At 38.0% G+C, this 20,923-nt stretch overlaps 1 protein-coding gene across 2 annotated transcripts; it reads left to right on the forward strand.

The window, feature by feature from the left end:
* The first annotated feature begins 159 nt into the window (after positions 1–159).
* On the forward strand, positions 160–20,138 carry slc27a4 (solute carrier family 27 (fatty acid transporter), member 4). Of its 2 annotated transcripts, none has more exons than XM_015381049.1 (14): positions 160–533; positions 4,006–4,167; positions 5,949–6,159; positions 7,147–7,330; positions 8,435–8,593; positions 9,019–9,088; positions 9,280–9,371; positions 9,918–10,027; positions 10,120–10,329; positions 11,711–11,837; positions 12,020–12,157; positions 12,245–12,409; positions 13,908–14,054; positions 15,782–20,138. In XM_015381049.1, the coding sequence occupies exons 2-14, from the start codon at positions 4,007–4,009 to the stop codon at positions 15,937–15,939; spliced, it is 1,932 nt and encodes a 643-aa protein (XP_015236535.1). In that variant the 5' UTR covers positions 160–533; position 4,006; the 3' UTR covers positions 15,940–20,138. The 2 variants fall into 2 exon arrangements, with proteins under 2 accessions (XP_015236535.1, XP_015236534.1); XM_015381048.1 differs by lacking the exon at positions 160–533 and adding an exon at positions 971–1,087.
* The last annotated feature ends 785 nt before the right edge of the window (positions 20,139–20,923 follow it).

Consider the following 20,923-nt stretch of genomic DNA (forward strand, 5'->3'; position numbering starts at 1 on the left):
TCTGTGATAAAACCCATCCTTACCGCCGGCGAGCCAGAAAGAGGCAGACCCACAGGGTGGGGGGCTGGGCCGCATTTCCTCTCCCACCTCCGCCGGACGTGACGCAATAAACAGAGCACCTCTATTGGTCCGGCCTGCCCGTCTGTCAGCTTTTATTCCTGATTCACTGATTTGACGCTGACCGCGGTGGGCGGGCTCAGCTTAGAAAATTATAAGGTCATTTGAATTACGCCTGCCTGCGCGCTCACCGCTTATAATGAACCGAGGGATAATATAAATTATTGTGACCCTGGACGGAGGATGATCGCAGGGTCAAAGTCGACCCAAATCGCTCTGGCATTTTTCTCAGCAGCAGGAGGTCGGTGCGGGGTTGACGACAGGAGAGGAGCGTCTGCCAGGGTGCGTTTCTATAGCCGGAGGGAGCGAGCAGGCTGGCCTGTAAGCCGATCAAAGTGAGATCTCCCACACCGAGTTTCACCTTCCGATCGCTGCGCATCTACATGCTGGAGCAGTGAGAGAAAAGACAGGAAAAGGTAAGCAGCATATCCTCAACCCTGTGCCACAGCTAGGGGGGCTTGGTGTGCGTCAAATCCAAGGACTGGTGGTCCCATCCTAACCCAAACCTTACTTTCTCTACATTAAGAGCGATTGATCTGTAATTTAAGGCAACACCCGGTCCTTTAAAGGCAAATTATGACCACATGTCTGTTCATGATAAAACATCCAGCTGCTGCTTCAGTGGTGTCCATCCGCTTCCCTGCGCCGAGGCGCATCCTGCTGCTGGTGAAAAAGCCTGTCACCATGATGACCTGCATCAGGTTACATTCAAACCAAGCCGTCTCCAGGCGGAGGCCGCGTCTAAAGCGCACATGGCATATGGTTAGAGAGGTTAGCAGCAGTGGGCTGAGCCTTCCTCTCCCTCCCCACCGCAGTATGATGCTCCGCGCCTTCAAATTTCCGGGTTCAGTAACGGGCGCATGATGAAGCTTTTGTCTCTATCCGCTGTCAGCCACCGTTATTCACTGCGATGGAAAAAATAAGAGAGCTCGTTTGGGTTATGTCGGCTGATGGCAGTCACATGTTTGAGGTAAAACACAACCAGAATTTATAGGGAAGAAAACAGACATCCGGTGTATAATTGCGTCGTTTTTGATGATTATAATCAGATGAGATGAAGGATAAGACATTTATTATGAGGGATGCGTCTTTAGATCCGCTTTCCTCGCTATCAGATGATCTAAATGCTACAACAAACCATTTCCTTAAGGTCTTAAACGCTTCTCACCTACACGGGGAAAGTAAAAGATCTCAAGATGCTATGTTCAGGGGCGGGGCGAGATGTGGGGGCCAGGGGTGGCCATAACCCCCCTTTTTTTTTTTTTTTTTTTTTTTTTTTTTTTTTTTTTTATAAACAGTGTCCAGTCTGGGAATGTGGCAATAAGACTAATTGTCTTGATGCCTGTGAGATACCATACCATACCATACCAACTTTATTTATGAAGCACTTTATGCACCTGACAGGACCAAAGTGCTGTACACCATCATAAAATACAATGCAATTATAAAATAGAAAAGATCAAGTATAAAATGCATATTAGTATACCTAGATAGCATAGAGATAGCCTGGCCAAGAGGCTGAAAAAGGCAGTAGGCAGATGTCCATTGTAGCAGGTGGATTATTTACATTGCAAAAAACAAGGGTCCAAAAAAAAGTATTTACAGATTATATGGACACTGTTGTGTAGGTAGAACAGGAAAGGAAAAACAAAAAAATGAGAAAAGATGAAAGAAAGAGGAGATAAAAGGGAGATAATGATAAAAAACATTTTCAGTCTGCTTCATCACATGCAAAGAGATGTAAAAAGAACAGCACAACCAACGGACATTGCACGAGACATACAATAAAGTAACACCTAGATACTATACTTATACTACTGAAGTATTATTTAATCTGACATGTACTCTGTGTTACCTGAAGATACATTCATATCTTAACAATTACTTGACAAAAACACTGTGGTTAATTTTGCACATTAATATACTAACATTAAAGATACCCGGTAAGTACAGAATTCATGCTCTTTTTAGAACTAAATTTTTTGTTTTATGGGGTGAAGAGAAAATAATGTGTCCCTGCAAGTCATCTAGGAGTTTTTTAGTGAAATCATAGATAAATAACAATTTTAACAAAAACGTATTAAATAATCAATTTATATAGATATTATTGCTTGTAAATATCAATTTTATGCAGAATGATTATTGATAAAAGTAGGTAAGTAATGACAATGGAAAAGATGTTCACACCAGGATTCAAACTTGAAAGAATTTTATCCGCTATACCTTTACCCAGATGGATGTTGAAATATATGCGTTTATTCGTTAGCAAAGGCTGCAGGAAAGTATAGTTTGTCTTTATTTAGAAAACATCGATGTTGTGCTCGTTAATTTTCCTGTTGGAACAGTGTAGATTGACCCTATGTTTCTGGCCCCGATCCACTTCAGGCCACCCCCAAGTCTACATTGGTTGTTGCCTGGCCACCCTTACAAAAATTTCCTGGCTACGCCTCTGGCTGTGTTGCTTATTTGGTTTCAGCCTGTAACGCTTTACAAATCATCTTACAGGCCAAACCTTTCATCATTCATTAGCGTCCTGCAAAAGTTTTCATAATATTTAGAGTTTTGTAACCGTGCACACAGATATTTACTATTTCTTTGCCACATGCCATTTAGGAGGACACAGCAAGCATGTGGCAGAACAAGTTCTGGTCAAACAGAACTGGTGTTTAATATGCAAAATGCTGTGTCTGTTGAGACACAAACACTTCATACATCCCTAAACCATCACCACTCTGAAACACGGTAGTGGCAGCATAATGGAGTTGATTGAAAGATGAATGCAGATAAATACAGGTAATTTTTATTATTTCATTGTAATTTTATCTGGTAGACCAGCACAAATATTATTGTGTAAATTGTATACATTTACTTACTACAGCATGCCTTCATTTCTAGTCCTCAATTTTTCATGCCTCTAAATGAGAGCCAGAAAAACCAATTATCTTGAGAAGTCATCCGATTATTGAAAAGAAGCAATCTCTCTGTTAGTTAAACTTAAATTTTAACCTGAGAGCCGTTGTCACCCAAGTTTTAAATGTGCCCTACATGCCCAAATCTTATGCCTAATATGTCATCTCAATATTCAGTCAAGCTCTACGGAGCTCTGCTAACAAGATGATATTTGTGTTTAAGTAGAGATGCATCTAATAGATAAGATAAGATAGACTTTATTGATCTCACAGTGGAAAAATTCAGTTGTCACATCGGCTCAATAGTCAAAAGAAGGTGCCAAAAGGAGGAAAAGGTGCATGGGGTATAAACAGTGCGTATACAATGGATCAAGGGCAAAAATAAAAATTAATAGTTGGCTTATTAAATGTGGAATGGTCCATTTAAAGCTCAGACCTAAATCCATGTGGGAATCTGACAATAAAAATGGCTTCTCACAGACACACAGTATTCACTTTAAGTCTACAAAGCTGTTAGAAATTCCCCGAAAAAGGATATGTTCCTAACAGTTTGTACTGACCCAATATACAAATAAGAATACAAATAGTAATAAACGCCCAAGTTTTGGGTTTTCTTTTTGTGCGCGTGTGTAAAATGTTAGAAAGTTGTGTCATTTTTCCTCCACTTCATTTCTATGTTATTTCATGTTTGTGTGTGACATAAAAATCCAACAGCATATCCTGAATTTGTGAGAAAATATGGAAAAACGGGTAGGAATACTTTTGTAAAGCACTTTAAAACACACCAAGCCTAACTAAGTAGTTCATACTTGGCACAGGCAGTGTAAACAGAATCCCTGATGATAACATTCTTTGGCTCTGTGGCAGCGTTAGCCAGAGAAACCCTTCCTGTGTGTTTAAACTACTAGTATGTGTTAGCGGTTTAATGCTCAGCCTGAAGAGTTCCTGATTTGTAATTCTTATGTTTTTTTTCTCTCAGGATGATGCGTCTGGCATGTTGCACAGCGTTGCTGTTTGTGTTGAGGCTGTTGGTGGGCCTGCCATGGTACCAGGTTCTTCCAGCCATCCTGATATTCTATCTTGGAAGTGGAGGATGGAACTTTCTGGATATTGTTGCCAAAACAATTGGCAGAGATCTACAGTAAGCATTATAAATATGTCTAGACCTGAAATATATGCAGTTATGCCACATTTCTTTTTTATTTTACAGCCCATAATTAAAATGTTAGCTACAGAACTTTAACATCCTTTGTACAGACAATAAGTCACAGTCATTCGATGCAGTTTTAAAACATATTTTATGTTTTTTGTAGTAAACCATATTTTTTATTCTAGCAGTAATAATAAATAGACACTTAGCAAGCACTAAAGTCTGACTTTCACATTAATCATCAATATTTTAGCACAAATTTCTGATATTATCACTGTCAGTTACAAATTAACAGTGAAATTCTCTTTATGGTTATCGCTTCTCTTGCAATACCTTGCAAAGAATTGGGTTTTATTTTTACACTTTATCACCTAACATGTTGCATCAATGTGCAATGTCAGTTATCACATTTTTAAGTAGAATCACAACGTAATTATGCCTTTAAATTGGTTTTAGCATTATTTCCTTGATTAAAAAAAGGGATAGAAGATAGAAGAAGTCTTCAGTTCTGCAGTTTGACCTCTTTGCTTGCAGTCACACAGCAGGTATTTTGATATGTTTTTGGAAAGAGAAATGCAAAGAATGCAGCTGAAGAGCGGTGTTTTAATTTGTTAACACTGAGCTAATATTTGCAGGAGACTATGGTAATAACTTCCTTTTCTGTCCCTCACACTGCTGTCAAAACGGGAAATTGAAAAGAAAAACTTGTCCTTTTAACAACCTTCTCAGCATAAATGCACCAAAGTAGTCCAACTGGTAATGGTGTCTATTTCTAATAGATGACGCATAAAACAAAGGCTCTGCATCTTTGTCAGTTAGGTGTGTATTTCTCATTTTAATATACATAACACATCTTCCCCTAGTATAGTAGCAAAGCTGGTAAGGTTTTACTGAAATTTCATCATGAGTCAAAGTTAGGAATGCAACAAGTTTTACTTCGACTCTGGCTAAAATTTCCACTGTGACTCAGAGGGTTTTTATAGAATGAAGTAGTTTGGCAAGCGATTGGTATTTGGTTCACTTTTTGTTTTGTGAAAAAGACAGGTATGCTAGAGTGAATGAAAAAAAGGTATGTTTTTTTTAATGTGCATTCTTAAGCTACACGTGACGTAAATCTATATAGATGTAAAGTAGATTAAAAAAGGTACATAAAATGGCTCACTACTACTATTAGTTTAATTCTGTTGCGATTAAAGGAACCCTAATTTATATGTTGATAATCAAATGAGATGCTTGAACCTTGGTAAACTGCATTTTTGTGTCAAACATCAAACTAATCCCTTATGCAATGATAAGCATTTCAGGTAGATTACAGTACAAACATGAAATGACTGGGCCTGTTGGTTTTTATGATGTTTCTGTAATTATTCACCTCTCTGAAGCCTGACTTTGGCTTTTACCTCCGTGCAATAAAAAAAAAGTACGGGGTGTTGCTATTTATTCAGACTTTGCCCCTTTGGTCTGCTTTGTTGCAGGATTTTATGCAAACTTTATAAGGCTTAGAGGTTTATTTGTAGAAATCAAAACACGCTTTTTGTTTGCTTCACTGCAAATGTGGCATGATTCATAAGGCATTACCCAAAGAACGTGCCAAGTTCATCCTTTTGATTGAAAAGATTGTTTCTTGCTTGTTTATTTTTGTTTTTACCCTTTTTAGTTTATTTTTGAAAAACTTGTAAAACAAAGATTTATACACCTCAAATGCAGTTGAGAATAACTTAGTTGTGCTGTATTTAAAGCATTAAATTGGTATTTTTGTTTTTGTTCTACAGCGCTGCCTATGTGTTGCTGCGCGTGAAGCTTAACGTTAAGCGCCACGTCAGAGAGAAGAACACTATTCCTAAGATCTTTGCTGAAACGGTGCAGCGCCATGGGGACAAAACTGCTCTCATCTTTGAGGGGACCGGAGAAAGGTGGACTTTCCGACAGCTGGACGAATATTCCAACCGAGTTGCCAATCTGCTGCTGGATCGAGGCTTTAAGGTATATTTGAAAAGACAGAAAAAATAAAAAAAAATCATGTTAGAAGTAATCTTTTTTTCATAGTACCGGTAAATCTCATTTTACAATTAATAATTTCAATTCTGGTCATTTATGAACTGGACTCAATTATTTCCACTGCTTTAGATAATTTCTTTCTAATTTAGTGACATGACACCCCTCAGACTTCAGTGCTTCCTCTATGATTTATTTGTTATGCACCATCGTTGTATATAGCTGTGAAGCAACAGAAAACTGATGCACGGTTCTCCTACACTTTGTCACATAAGTTTGAAAAGCGGGACCTGTTTTGGAGAAGAAAAGCATCTCCCCAGCATGTTACTTCTAACATCCCTTAATTTTATATGTAGGAAAGTTCAGCTTCGGTCTAATCTAGTCATAGAACCTCTCATGTGTTAGCTGTATCTCCCATATGGTTTGAGGTTCTCAAACAATTTAACATGGTTATTTTATGGTTGCCTATATCACAGCCGGAAAGGGCGACTCAGATACATTGATGGTTTTGGTTCACCTTAATATTTTTAAGTGCCCTGCATATAACTCCAACTTACTAAAAAAAAAAAAAATTCATCTTTTATGCATCTACACAAGAATAGAGTTAAATAACCTAGATGCAAAATGTCAGTTAGTGTTGGGATCATTTCTAAAGATGTCAATGGAGGGGGAAAAAACGTGAAGAAATTACTTGTTAATCAATTCTTGTAGTTATTTAGCAGCTCCTGTTTGCATTAACACTAAAATACACACATATTGACTCAATCAACACGACTTCTGGAGGTATTTTCACTGGAATTATTTTGGGGGATCAGAGTGGAAGGGACTAACTGCAAATCTATGCCATGCTTTTCTGATTTGTTGGCAGTATCATGCTGCGGGATGCTTGCTTTTATCCCATTAAGACACAAAATGAAAAATAGTAAATGGTTGTGAATAATATAGTTTGACAGCACCTTTTTGTCTTAACTTTAGGAGGGCGATGTGGTGGCCCTTTTCATGGAGAACAGATCCCAGTATGTGGGGCTGTGGTTGGGCATGGCTAAAATCGGAGTCGAAGCTGCTCTCATCAACTTCAACCTGAGACTAGAAGCACTGGTGCACTGTGTTACCATCTCCAATGCCAAGGCTGTGGTGTTTGGTTCAGAGCTGGCTGAAGGTAAGATCCAACAGCTGTCCTAAGCCTCTTTTATGAACTGACCTGACTTATGCTGATGGTTGCCGTTCTTCTCTCTTTGTAATGAGAGAGGTGAGTGCAGGGAGAAAGCAACTCTGGTCATAAAAGATAAATGGTTATTTGAGTGCATGTCTCCTTGGTATCAGCCTGTAGAGCTGTCTTTATCACCAATATGCTGTATTCAAAGTTCGACAAGCGTATCAGCTGATAAATGGTAATCAGCAACTGATAATGGTGTTGAAATTTTCAGCTCTTAAAGATCTTTATTACAGGATGGGATTCAATTTGTTTTGATTGTTTTTTTGTTTTGTTTTCTCCAAAATAAGTTCCATGTCTGTAAATAAATATCAGCTTTAGTAAAAAAAAAAAAAACAAAAAAAAAAAACAAAGGAAAACATGGCAGCCGGGTTTACTATTTACCACTTTTATCTGTTTACCGCAGCTTTAAAACAACAAGTAAAAGTCGCTCGGCAGGACGACCCTAACCGACTCACTCTGGAGATATGAGCTATGAAAGGATCATGTGTGCATGGAATTTAAAACTGCATGAATTATTTGCTATCTGCTTATTCAGTGTATTAATAAACCCAGCCTGGTATTTTACTCCCTTCCTATTGTATGTGCACATGGTGTCTAGCATAAATTTAGGGTCTATTTTCCCCTCCCCTACTTGGATCCAAGACCCATCAGGAAAAAATAACTTGATTTCAGCATCTTTAAAGAGGGAGGAAGTGTGCAGCTGTTCATTCAGAGATTGATGGAGCTCTCTCTGGATTGGTTCCTCAGCCTGTAGTGTGCTTAATGCCTTTAAGTAATTGCAAGCGCAGCCTTTTTATGGTGGAGCCCAACATCATGCTTGCAGCATCGGTACTAAGTCAAAGGACATAAAGCCTCATTATTTAGACACCGTTTTCCTTTTATGCCATTGAAAGAAGCCTTAGAGAAGCTTTAGAGTCATTGTTACTCGATACTTCCACCTTGTCATTTCATATCACTTCAATTTCTTGGTTATAAAGTTGCTTTGTGCTCATTTTATTTATCCTCCTGTTTATTCCACAATACTCCAGTGTATTTTTTTCTTTACAGCGGTGTCTGAGGTCCACAGTTCAATGAGAAAGGCAGTTCTCATGTTTTGCTCTGGAGACTATGACCCCAAGCAAGTACCGCAGGGAACTGAGTGCTTGGAGACCCTGCTGACCGGCGCTTCGTCTCGCCTCCCTAAGCGGCCACAACGCTGCTTCACAGGTGAACACCCCATTTCAGCTGAAATGAATTACTTTGCTAACAACGCATCCATAAAAGTATAAAGGTTTATGCAAATGAAAGAATAATTTGTAATAATTCAATTTCTACAAACGTCTTCCATCGTCGTTTCCAGATATTTCAACAGAAACGTTAATTGCTGAAACTAAAACATAGCCTCATGTGTCTAATTGAGGGTGAGGCAGATATAACAGTGATGTTGCAAGTAGCTAGAGGTATCTGATGGTGGATTGGAAACTAATTTTCTCCCAGATGTTTGCGTCTGTTGAAAATACAGACATTATAAAGGGCAGCTTACATAGGGTCCTGTGTTTGAAAAATATTCACTGGTTAAATTGGGAACCTTTGCTCCATACCATGTTGATGTGGTCTAATTAATCTACTTTCTCTGTGTTTTCTGTTTTCAGATCGCCTGTTTTATATCTACACATCAGGAACCACAGGGATGCCTAAAGCCGCCATTGTTGTGCACAGCAGGTAGGAAGCAGGCGTTTGGTCAAAAAACGGACACACAGGAACTGCAGCTGTTCTTTTCAGATCCATGTTGTGTTTAGTTCAAACAATCTTAGAACAGAAGGAGACAGAGATAAAGTAAAGCTCGCTCCTTTTGTTTTGACTGATTTGTTTTGTTCTGCTTCTCTCGTTTCTAACTTCATTCTGGTTTTCAGATACTACCGCATGGCTGCGTTGGTTTATTACGGCTTTAGGATGACATCAGACGATGTCCTGTACGACTGTCTCCCGCTCTATCACTCTGCAGGTATGTTTGCTGAAATAGATTTGGGTTTATACCTCCATTGTTCAGGACCAAGTTTGCTTCTTTTAGAGCACCTCTTTGGATACATTTTTTCTTGTACAAAAAGGAAAAAAAAGACTCAAAAACACCCACAAAAAAATTTGATCTAGTGTCATGTTGAGGCCAAAGCAGACAAAGGTTTCTACCCAGTCTCATATGCAAATCAATCTCAGTGAGAGAGAGCTGTAGTCAATGGCTTTGGGTTGTAAAAAAAACGTCACATCCATATTGGTTTGAGTCCTTGTACAAACACAGCCAAATTAGCTTGACCCACTGACAGCCCTTCCTCTTAAGAACCACAGTATCATGTTGATCACAGCACAATTTCTATTTCAAATTTCCAGATGGAAAATGGAATCGGGTTAAGCCCAAATAATCCAGATTTGAATATTTCTTGATGCCACAGGGTGGCTTTACAGCATTCATTTAGGCTGCAACTACAGTTTAAGCCATTTTTATTATAACCTGGTCACGACTGACGCCACGATCCTTCATGTTCGTCACTTTAAGGAAACATTGTGGGAGTTGGACAGTGCCTGATACATGGAATGACGGTGGTCATCAGAAAGAAGTTCTCTGCGTCCCGCTTCTGGGATGACTGCGTCAAATACAACTGCACCGTAAGCCGGATGTCTGTGACAACAACCCAGTAAAGGTATATCAACAGTTTCATGTCATTAATTCTATTCTCATTTCCTTATTTAACATGTAGATTGTCCAATACATTGGAGAGATCTGCCGATACCTACTAAACCAGCCGGTTCGGGACACTGAGCGCCAGCATCGGGTGCGCATGGCGTTGGGTAACGGCCTGCGCCAGTCCATATGGGAGGAATTCATGAAGCGCTTCAATATCCCACAGATTGCAGAGTTTTACGGAGCCACAGAATGCAACTGCAGCCTGGGCAACTTTGGAAACAAGGTGGGAACACAGCCTGCAAAGAAGCAGTTAGAAATGTTCTGCTAAAATAACCTAAACATTGTGAGACTCTTGCATAAGTTCTAGGGGAGAGAAACAGGAAAAAGTCCCAAAGATCATTGTTTAAAACAGTCTCCTATGCAATGATATACTCTTTCAAGATGGCGGCACATGATCAAATGTTGCAGATTTCTTGTGCTTAAATGGACAAAACATCATTAGGTTAAAGAAAGAAACCCCAGGGTAATTGTTTGAATGTTGCTTGATCATGGTAAATTTGAAAAATCAATCAATCAGTTAAGACGCTGCCATCCTTGTAGTACTCTCTAGGGCTGCAACTAACGATTATTTTGCAAATCGATTAATCTGTATTATTTTTTCGATTAATTGATTAATAATATTTCAACAAAAGGTTCCTTAGAGAAGATTTTTTTGCTAAATTAAACCAAGTGAGACTAGAACTTTTCCACCTGAGGAGTTCTGGATACAATATACTGACAGACAAAAAAGTTTTTGTCGTAAATGCCAAAATGTTTACATTTTTTTTCTTTTATATATAATTTTGGTATAATTATTGCTCTAAGATGGTTTCTCTGTCAGCTATAGGCATGTTCTAGACTCTCTACTCTCTAATGATTAACCTATAACCAAATTAGTTGGTAAATTATTTCAATAATTGATTAACCACGATTAATCCGGTCATTTGTTTCAGCCCTAGTGCTCGCCTCAAACAATCAGCATTTTCCTCAGCTAAGCAGCCATGTTTGCTTTCCAAGTAAAGCCAGTCCCACTAGGGTTCTAAAACTATTTTGCAACTTTTGTTAAATCATATTATGAACTAATTAAGCTGTCACCCTGTTTTCTTTCATTTATTTGTCATCCTGATTGTCTGCTATACTCTATAATAAATGCGGCACCAGGTTCTTTAGCAGCCTGATTGGCATTTTGGTTGCTTTGTTTTGTTTTGTTTTGAAAAACTCCCAACTTTCTTTTAAAAGTGAAGTCTTGGGATAATTTGGAAGTCTGCATACTTTCCAAAACTGGAAGCTTCACTACAGCTGTTAGTGGAGCTGTTAGAAGCATCATTTTTTTCACCTTTCTTTATATTGTCACAGCTCACTAGCTCTACGAAGTAGATGGCTGCTATTACTGCCTCCATATTCTTGCAAGTTTTACCCAGGACCGATTTATACTCCAACTGGTGTATTTTTTTATGCTGTAATTATGTATTTACCTGGTTTAAAGGTGGCCTTCAGTGGTATGGATATTTATTTCCCTCTGTGGTCAGACATTATATGATTAACGTAGCAGCTTTGAAAATCCTCCTCATTGTGTTCATCTAAAGAGGGTTGTCATTGTTCACATCTTTTTATTTACTGTCTAGGTTGGAGCGTGTGGCTTTAACAGCCAGATCCTGCCTTTCATATATCCCATCAGACTGGTGAGGGTTGATGAAGAGACCATGGAGCTCATCAGAGGCCCTGATGGAGTCTGCATTCCTTGTAAACCAGGTGGGCTTTTTTATATGCAATATTATTGACATCAATAATAAACTAGAATTTGCTTAGAGTGGTTGTTTTAAGCACCTTGAGACTGACATGCAGCTGTTTATATACTGACATGTGACATGGGAATTGATGATGAAAACATGGCTTTGGATGTCGTGAAATAATTAAATCTTTTTTTCTTCAAGGCGAGCCTGGCCAGCTCGTTGGCAAGATCATTCAGAACGACCCCCTTCGCAGGTTTGATGGCTACGTCAACCAATCGGCAACTAGCAAGAAGATTGCCAATAGTGTCTTTAAGAAGGGCGACAGCGCCTATCTTTCTGGTTAGAACCCTTCTCCAGCACATCTTACCGTACGCGGTTCTTTAAAGTACTTTATATAAATAAATGTCTTATAAATCCTCTCAACAGGTGACGTGCTGATCATGGATAAGTACGGCCACATGTACTTCAAGGATCGCACTGGAGACACTTTCCGATGGAAAGGAGAGAACGTCTCGACGACTGAGGTGGAAGGAACTTTAAGCAGGCTGCTTGATATGAAAGACGTGGTCGTTTATGGAGTAGAAATCCCAGGTAAAACTCCTCACTTCATAGATTTCTATTCTGTCTGTTAAAGCAGTACAGTGGAAACTATTTTATAAAGCCCTGAGAAAACCTTCTGCTAACATATCTGTTAAATCGTCGCTTGTGTCAAAATATAGAAACTTTATATTTTGTTAAAGAGAAACATTTTAATTGACAAGTCACTCAGTACACTTTAAATTAGTGAACAATGGCTTAAAGTTCAGTGTAATTTAGCAATGCAATTATGACATACAAATAAAAAAGGATATAATGTTTTCATGTGTTGTTAAAAAGAAGATTATGAAAAGTGAAGGTAGAACTAACTTTTGGTTTATGTTTTTTTGGCTATCTACCAGCCTAAGAAGAGTGGCTCTTTCATTTAAATTTGATGTACAGCATCTTAATTATAAGAAAAAAAAGAAAATTTATATACAGGATGTATATAATTATATCTGGACATATACAAGGCTTTTTTAGGACTAGAATATTTCTTCCTCTCAATCATTTGGTTGTAACTTTGATTATTGATTAGATTTTCTTTCCCTGCTGGAAGCTGAACCTCTGCCCCAAGCCTTTTGCAGCTTAGTCAGGTTTTCCCTCCAGAGTTGCCCCATTTTTAATTATTTTTTTTTTTTTTTATCTTTAATCAATTTTTTTTTACCAAAAAGTCATAAAAGTGTTCCTCTTTGCTGAAGGAGAGCATGATGCTGCCCCACAGTTGCACTCTTTGATCCTTGATATGCTAACCATGTTTCTGGTTATTTGCAATGTTTTTTGTTCTGGTCCTTTTTTTTTGTTGCTTGTCTAGCACATTAAGTCTCATTGAAATACGTGTAAGTTGAAGTCATAATGTAGCTAAATGAAATAAACAAAATAAAGATGTATCATGCATCTTTATTTTGTGTTAAATAAAAAGGATGAAGCTGTGTTTGACAAATATACAGGCGGTACAATACTGTGGCTGATGTAGCTGCTGCAATATCTTTGCTCACTCCTGATCTGTTATGACATGAAATTAATTACTGCTCTGAGAAACGTCATCACCTATATGCCTGAGCTGCAAGTTAGGCTCCAGAGGCACAAGAGACCAATTAGAGATACCATTAATTTATACTTTACAGAGGAAGATATAAATACATAAACATATCAGTAGTTTTAAAGGAGAGTTGGCAAATGAGCTATTAAAAGTATTCTTTATTGCCTCCCATTAAGAGTATTGCTAAGGCCAGTGCAGAATGAACGTAGGGATGTGAGGATGCTTTTGTCTCGTTTTAATAGACTGATGCCAAAGACTCCAGTCCCTCTACGACCCTGAAAACATTTTAGATGAATATACAAAATCCTGCAGCAAAGTATGAAATGGTGGCCATGAGCTTGGTGTTCAAAAATAATAAAACTGTTTTGAATTAAACTCATGGCAGCATTGCCACTAAAATTTGCAATCAGAGCTTTTATCTTATCTGGTCCTTAGCAGCTAATCATCTGACATGTCCGATTATGTGTACAGGTGCAGAGGGGAAGGCTGGGATGGCAGCCATCGCTGATCCGTCCCAATCCACCGACCTGGAGACATTTTTCAAAGACATGGAGAAAGTTCTCCCTCCGTATGCTAGACCTGTGTTCCTTCGCTTCCTTCCAGAAGTCAACAAGACAGGTATTTACTTGCTCTTTTTTTTTAACTGAAGGTGGCCCCATTTATGGGCTTAAATGCCTCGTTACATGTTAGTCTTAAACTATTTGATTGAATTTTAAAAACAAGATGTGGGATGATTAATTCCTGCTGGATGTCCCCTTATCCACACAGAGAAGCTAAACTACAAACATACTCAGCTAACTACTCTGCCATAACCCTGGCTGGATACTTGATCGCTTTTCTTATTATAAATGGTAGAGATGGATAAATTTGACCATTTTGCTGGTGTGGACATTCCTGACCTTAATATTATCCTCCCTTTTCGTTTTAACCTCAGTTTTTATTCATTTTATTGTTTTGAGTGCTTACAAGTCCAAATTGAAACATGAGGCTGTTTAGAGGTGACATGGAAGAACTTGGAGGTAGCTCTCCTTTGTCCTTTAATGCACCTGTATCACTGGCATCCATGATGATGCCACTATTGTTCGTTACCAGATTATCCAGTGTTCTCAGGTAAAGAAACTTCCAAGCGTTATTCTTGTCAGACTTCCTGTTCTAGTCTGTCAGTATGGACCATTACCAAACCTTAGTTGAGCCTGAAGGTGTTGTTTTAAGAGCAATTCATTTTAGGTCAGTAATCTCTGTCCAAGTTGATGGGAAAATTGTTTCACTGCAAACGGGGGGCATTGGAGCTCGAGCAGCTTCCGCTTTCTGATTGGCTGAGTTTTGCTGCTTCCTGGGTTGTTCCAGAACATCCTAACTAGTTTTCCTTGGTATAATTGTTTGATCATTACGCACACCAGAATTATACCAGGAAGCCAGAAACACTCTGGTTTCTCTTGAACTCATTAAGAAACACTTAACCAAACATTAGGGTTTTCCCCCACTTTACATGACTGGGCGAGAGAAGAAATCAGTTTTCATTACAGTACATTTATTCGTTCTCCTGTATTCTGTCATTTTGACCAAAGAAAGAGAAGCAGGTTTGGATGCTTCTGGTGTGGATTGCACCACAGCTCATAATGTCTCCAGACTTTTTTTCTGAAATGTATGCAATGACATTTTTATTTTATTGTTTGGAAAAAAATATTTATTGTTTCTTTTTTCTTTTTTTTCTTTTTTTAACTCAGTCACTGTTTTCCTAATAAATGATTAAAATCAGTCTGTGCAGGTATGGAAATGTATGGAATTGAATTTAAGAGAGTGATTGGACACAATAAGGAAAAAATTATTTATTTATAGACTTTATTCGTTTATTGTGTATTCATTCTTCCTAGGTTCATTTCTTTCTTAATCCCTTTGTTTTGTTCTTTCTGTCAATCCTGGTTTTCCTACATTTTATCATTAATTCTATTCTTGCCTAATATTAATTCCTTTCTTTCCTTATATGTTTATTCTTCCCTTCCCTCCATCATTACTTCCTTCTTTATTTTTTTCTATATATCTTGCCTTCTCTTTATTCTTCTGTCATACTTTTTTTTTCTTCTCTATACCTTTCCTCTTTTTATTTATTCCTTCCTTACTTTTCAACCATCTTGGTTTACTGCTGCCTTCTGCTGATTTTGCAGATTTTATGTCACAACCTGAACAATGATATAAATATCTCTGGGTAATTGATACAATTCTTAAAGTCCCAAATCTGAACATAAATCCTGTGAAAGAACCAGCTAAGACTGATTTAAACAAAATATGTTTGCTTGTTTGTTTGGTAAGCAGTCTCATGATTCGAATCTGTGTTTCTTTTTCAGGTACATTTAAATTCCAGAAAACAGAGCTGCGTCGGGACGGTTTTAATCCCACTGCTGTGTCAGACAGACTGTTCTTCCTGGATTCCAGTAGAGGGCGCTATGTGCAGCTGGATGAAGAGCTCTACCGCTCCATAGTGTCTGGGAAGCACAAATTGTGACGGCCTGACAGAGCACTACATCAACTTGTGCACACACTGACATGCAGACCTTTCAACAAACAAAAGAGGACAATATTGCCTGCCCAGGTTAGCAGAACATGTACATGGATTCTAATGTAAGAGCCATACGCTTCCAAAGGCCAATGCACACACATGCATATTTTATCCCCAAACTTATTTTGTTCATTAATGTTCTATAATACAAGAGATCTACGGACAGCACGCTCAGAAGGACACGCTCTGCTCCATCCATCCCTGCTTAAATCTGCACAGACATCTCTCTTGCTACCTCAGCAAACAAAAAGAGAGACACAAACCACAGGAACCAGGTTCTCTCTGGAACTTCAAACATCTGCTCAGTGCACCACAGTCCTTGAAAACCCTTACCAACATGCTTTTCTAGCACGAAATAAGGAAAACACTCTGCCTGGAATCCAAAAAGTTGCAACTGCAGATTTTAAACAAAGGATACTGAAGAACTGTGAAATTAGCTTCGCACATAAAGTGTGCAGAACATCGAAGGGACCTTTGTGCACCTAAGTTATCTCAGTTCGTGTTATTATGTTATGTTGTAGTGTGATTAGTTTGTCAAAGATGGCGCCTCTGCTTTTGACTTAACCTGCACAGCTAGCCAGAAAGTAACAAAACACGATAACCCACACCAACTAAAGTTCAGCTTTTCTCAAACATGAGTCATTCCGACCTTCTTGCTCTCCAAAGCATCTAGGCCTCTCTAATAAAAGGGAACAAAATACAAGCAGCTGGAGTGAACGAACAGACCTGAGGTAACAGCTTTAATGTGCAATAACTCTCCAGCATCTGCAGTGCAATAATCAGCTGCAAACCATTAGAATTTTTGTTTTTATTTATTTATTGAAATGTCAGCAACTTACCAAATATTTTATGATTATGTTTACATATTTTAGGTTATAGAGTGAATCTGTATTTTAACATTCTTTTGCTGTATGTTCATTTAAATTCCATCCTTCATTATAGCCTGGAATCTATCAAAACAAACCCACCAAATGGTTTTTATATTGGCTGCTGGAAAACAAAGTAATGCAACTTGCTAAAGTCAACCCAGGGTTAAATAATGTCTGACTTGCCTCCTGAAATTTTGAGGTTATGTGGCCGTATTGTGCAGGTTCTGTCTGAAAAAGTAGACTTTGATCATCTTTGCTTGTGTGTGTGTGTTTGTTGCTGTGTGTGTGTGTTCATTTAAGCATATGAAAAAGGACTTGACTGAATGCAGAAGGACTACCTGATCAGTGAAGACTTCATGGGGTGCTAAAGAAAATCATTTTTCTTCACATTTAAGAGAGCTCGTATGATCCAAAGATTCAAAACCGGTAATGGAAGATTTAAACTGGAGCTAAGATGGAAGAGAAAAGTCAGAAGTTTACTTTGTCCACTATGGATCATTTTAGGGGCTTTTTAATTCTCAGTTTGAACCACTTTCTCTACAGTTTGGAAGGTTATGCAACATATAGGCAACTTGAATGAACAGGTATTAGGTTATTAAAATGCTGAATTATATGGTGGATTATCCCTAATCGGTGCAAGATGAATGCATACAGCTATAGGATCATATACATTCATGTGCCCCCATTGTTAATTGGTGAAATATCCCTTGATTTAGCTTAATCACACACTTACTGTAGCCATCAGAGAGCTTCTGGTATAATCCTGGCTGAATATTTGACCGCAGCTCATTTATATAGCTTAGTTTCTTAGTCTAGACCTGAACTTTAAGCTTAGTCAGTACATGTTCTATGGGTCAGGACTTGGTGTAGGTATGCTGGTAGTAGTATCATGCTGCAGGACTGTAGATGAAGATTAAGGATTGGTTCAAATTTCGTTGAAGTTTAATGTTTTAAACTTGGACATGGTTGGATGTTCCAATAAGACAATAATCTCAAACAGACATATGAAGAAAACAACAAAACATTAAACTTCTGGAACGGCCTTGATCTCAGTTCTGTTTAAAAAGTTTACCTGCCAGGAAACTAACCATTTTACATTAGCTGTTGCATTTCAGCTGAGAGGATTGTTGAAACATAAGGCCAAAATCATGTTGATGGCGACAAGCAGCATGTGGATTTGAGAGTATTTTTGATGCGGTGTGGTTGCAGGAAGAAATCCACCAGAAAATTCCAAACTAACTCTGATTTTTGTTCTTAAAACACCACAATAGAGTGCAAATGAATCATTATACGCCAGAAATGAATGACATTCGATCCCTTGTTGAATGCATGTCAACCTCTGTCTGGAACTCTAGCTAATGTTACTGTCCATGGCTTGCAGCTGCTCACACGAATGAATGCGAATCATCCACCACATGCAGAGCTCTGTGCCTTACTGCGAGTTCACCTCCCAGATCCACAGGCCCTGGCCCTCACATTTTCATCTGTTTCTGCTCGTCTGTCTGCAGCTTCAGTCTTTTCTAATCTCATCTCTAAATATCAGTGTTGCTATCTAGGTTTAGCTGTTTAACTTTAAGCATCTTTTAAGAACGTCTTTTAATCTGCAATAACTGGGTGGTCTATTCATCCTATCAAGAGCAAGAATACTTTATCTCCCATACACTCTGGTTTTAAATTTTCTGTCCTAATCTCTTTTTCTGCTTTGTTTACCATCCCGCCTTCTGTTGGCCGCACCTGTTCCACTGTCTTTATTTCTGCCCGTTTAGTTCAGTTGAACTTGTGCCGTTTCAGATTTATTTGGACTGTTCAAGATTTCTGGGGATGATTTTTTTTTTTTGGGGCTGATTTGAATAGTCGGTTGTTGCTCTATAACCTTTGACCATGCGTTGCATCCTGCAGTCACTTTCAGCCCAGTGGGGAAGCCTGTCGTCTTTGTTTTCAGTAGACCGATAAAATCTGTCTTGAAACATGTTTCCTTAGTTCATATATTGCACTAACGGACACAGGTGGTCCTCTGGCTTTTATTCACCCATCATTCCTTCAAGTCCTGAGAAAAACTCCAATGCAGCCGTTCAGGAGGTCTGAGTTTATTCCAGCCTCCCTTGTCTCTTTCTCTAGGGTATTTATTCTTTAATGATGAGTGTAAAATGTTCTACGAATGTTTCTTTTTTTTTTTTGGAGGGGGGACTGAACAAATGACTGATTTGCTGTTGTGAAGTAAAGTGTGATTTGGAAACGTAAAGGTTAAGCTGTTATGACGCTCTATAATGGCAGAGTTGCATTTATTAACTCTTACCACTAGGGGGCGGGTGATTAAACAGCCCTGGAGCACAACACTCTGAGGAAGATGTTTCATTTTTATATTTTATAATTAGCTTAAATTATTAAATTTTTTAAGAACCTGTTGATTGTTCTCTGAATTTTTGTTTTTTCTTTCTCGCTGCTTATTGTCCTTTGTGTGAAATCATAGGTTTTTGGTTTTGGCTTGAAAGGGGATTCGTGTTTGGATGGATGACAATCGAATAACCATTTTCAAACATGATATCACCCCAGAGATACACAAGAAAGGCTAATAATACTGATCACAGCCTGTCTGATATGCCAACTCCATGTTTGTAAAAATTAGATGGGAATTATAGTGTTCTTGCACTTCTTTTCTTTAGGAAGTTTGGGGTTGGCATCTAGATACAAATTTCTAAGAGATTAAAATGTTATTCTCCAAGCACCTGTATATTCTTAAAGTTTTATTTGAGAGATTCAGATTTAAATTCTTATTTATAATAATCTTTTATGTGCATGAACTTGCCAAATTAAGGTGATTCGGATTCTCAATAAGAATTTTAGACAGTCAAAATATATTTTTAGCATCTAAAGGGAAAATAATTGTTAGAAACACTTGAATAAATAGTTTTCCCCAATTATCCGATCAATCGACACTAGAGTTTTTGAGTGTGGATAAAGTTTAATAAACCAATAAACCTGTTTTAATAATGCATCTTGTCCTTTTGCCTCAACCTGGCTTTTCGCACTTTTTATTTGTCATTCCTTACGGTGTGGGCATTTCTGCCTCGGTGTGTTTCTGTTTTTATTTTACCGTGTTGTTGCACTGGCAGCTGTTGTCAACCTGTGCAATGTGTGAAGGGAAGGTCTGTGAGGTGAGCAACAAACAAACACACAGATGTCCTGCTCACTCAAAGCTAGTTGTGCACACACTGTATGTCAAGAAAGGGAGATGGATGCAGTGCTGCAAATGGAAGAATAATTATTAATAAAACTATTTGCATTGTTCAGTTTGGCTCTTTTATTTTGTGGGGGTTGGGGGGTATACTTTTTTGTATAAGTTTGTATATTTTTTATTTGAGATCAATATTTTTTTTGATCGAAATATTGAATTAATTTATGCGCCTTTTGGCAGATTAGCATTTCTTTTTAATAAAATTAATCAAAGGTTATTTAATAAGCTGCCCAATTTAATTCACCAATTGTCAAGCCTGGTGATAAGAACAAGATAGAAAAAATAATTCCTCATGGGAAAATAATCGATTTTGCCAAGACAAAACATTTAGCCATAAATTTGCTTGATGACGACAACAAAAAAGCCCTGAGTTTGGATCAAACTTTCACATCAGTACCTCTTTTTGAATTTAATTGAACATGTATTTATCTAATTAGGGATAAAAATGTCCCCTGGTTATGTAATGGTTCATTAAAAATACCAACAAATTCAGATTATTACAGTGTATTCTAAACTGTTCTCCAAGCAGAGGTAGATAATCCAGGTACAGATTATCCGCCTCTGACTTTAATTCTCAAGTCAAGAAAGACACCAATAGAGTAAATTTAGTGTTTGCAACATTTCGGCAAATAAGACATAACTGAAGCAGCAAATATTTTTTTTGTTCCATTATTATGTGACAAATTCATCAATGTCTGACAAGTTTAAGCCAAACTATTAGAAACCATTACAGTCAATGGAAAGAGTCTGTGAGCAATCTCTCATATTCTCTAAAAAAATATACATTTTTTAGTTTGCAGAATCTGGTACTTGTTAATGAGACACT

This window comes from Cyprinodon variegatus, unplaced genomic scaffold (genome assembly GCF_000732505.1).
Source record: "Cyprinodon variegatus isolate N-32 unplaced genomic scaffold, C_variegatus-1.0 Scaffold227, whole genome shotgun sequence".
Lineage (NCBI taxonomy): Eukaryota > Metazoa > Chordata > Actinopteri > Cyprinodontiformes > Cyprinodontidae > Cyprinodon > Cyprinodon variegatus.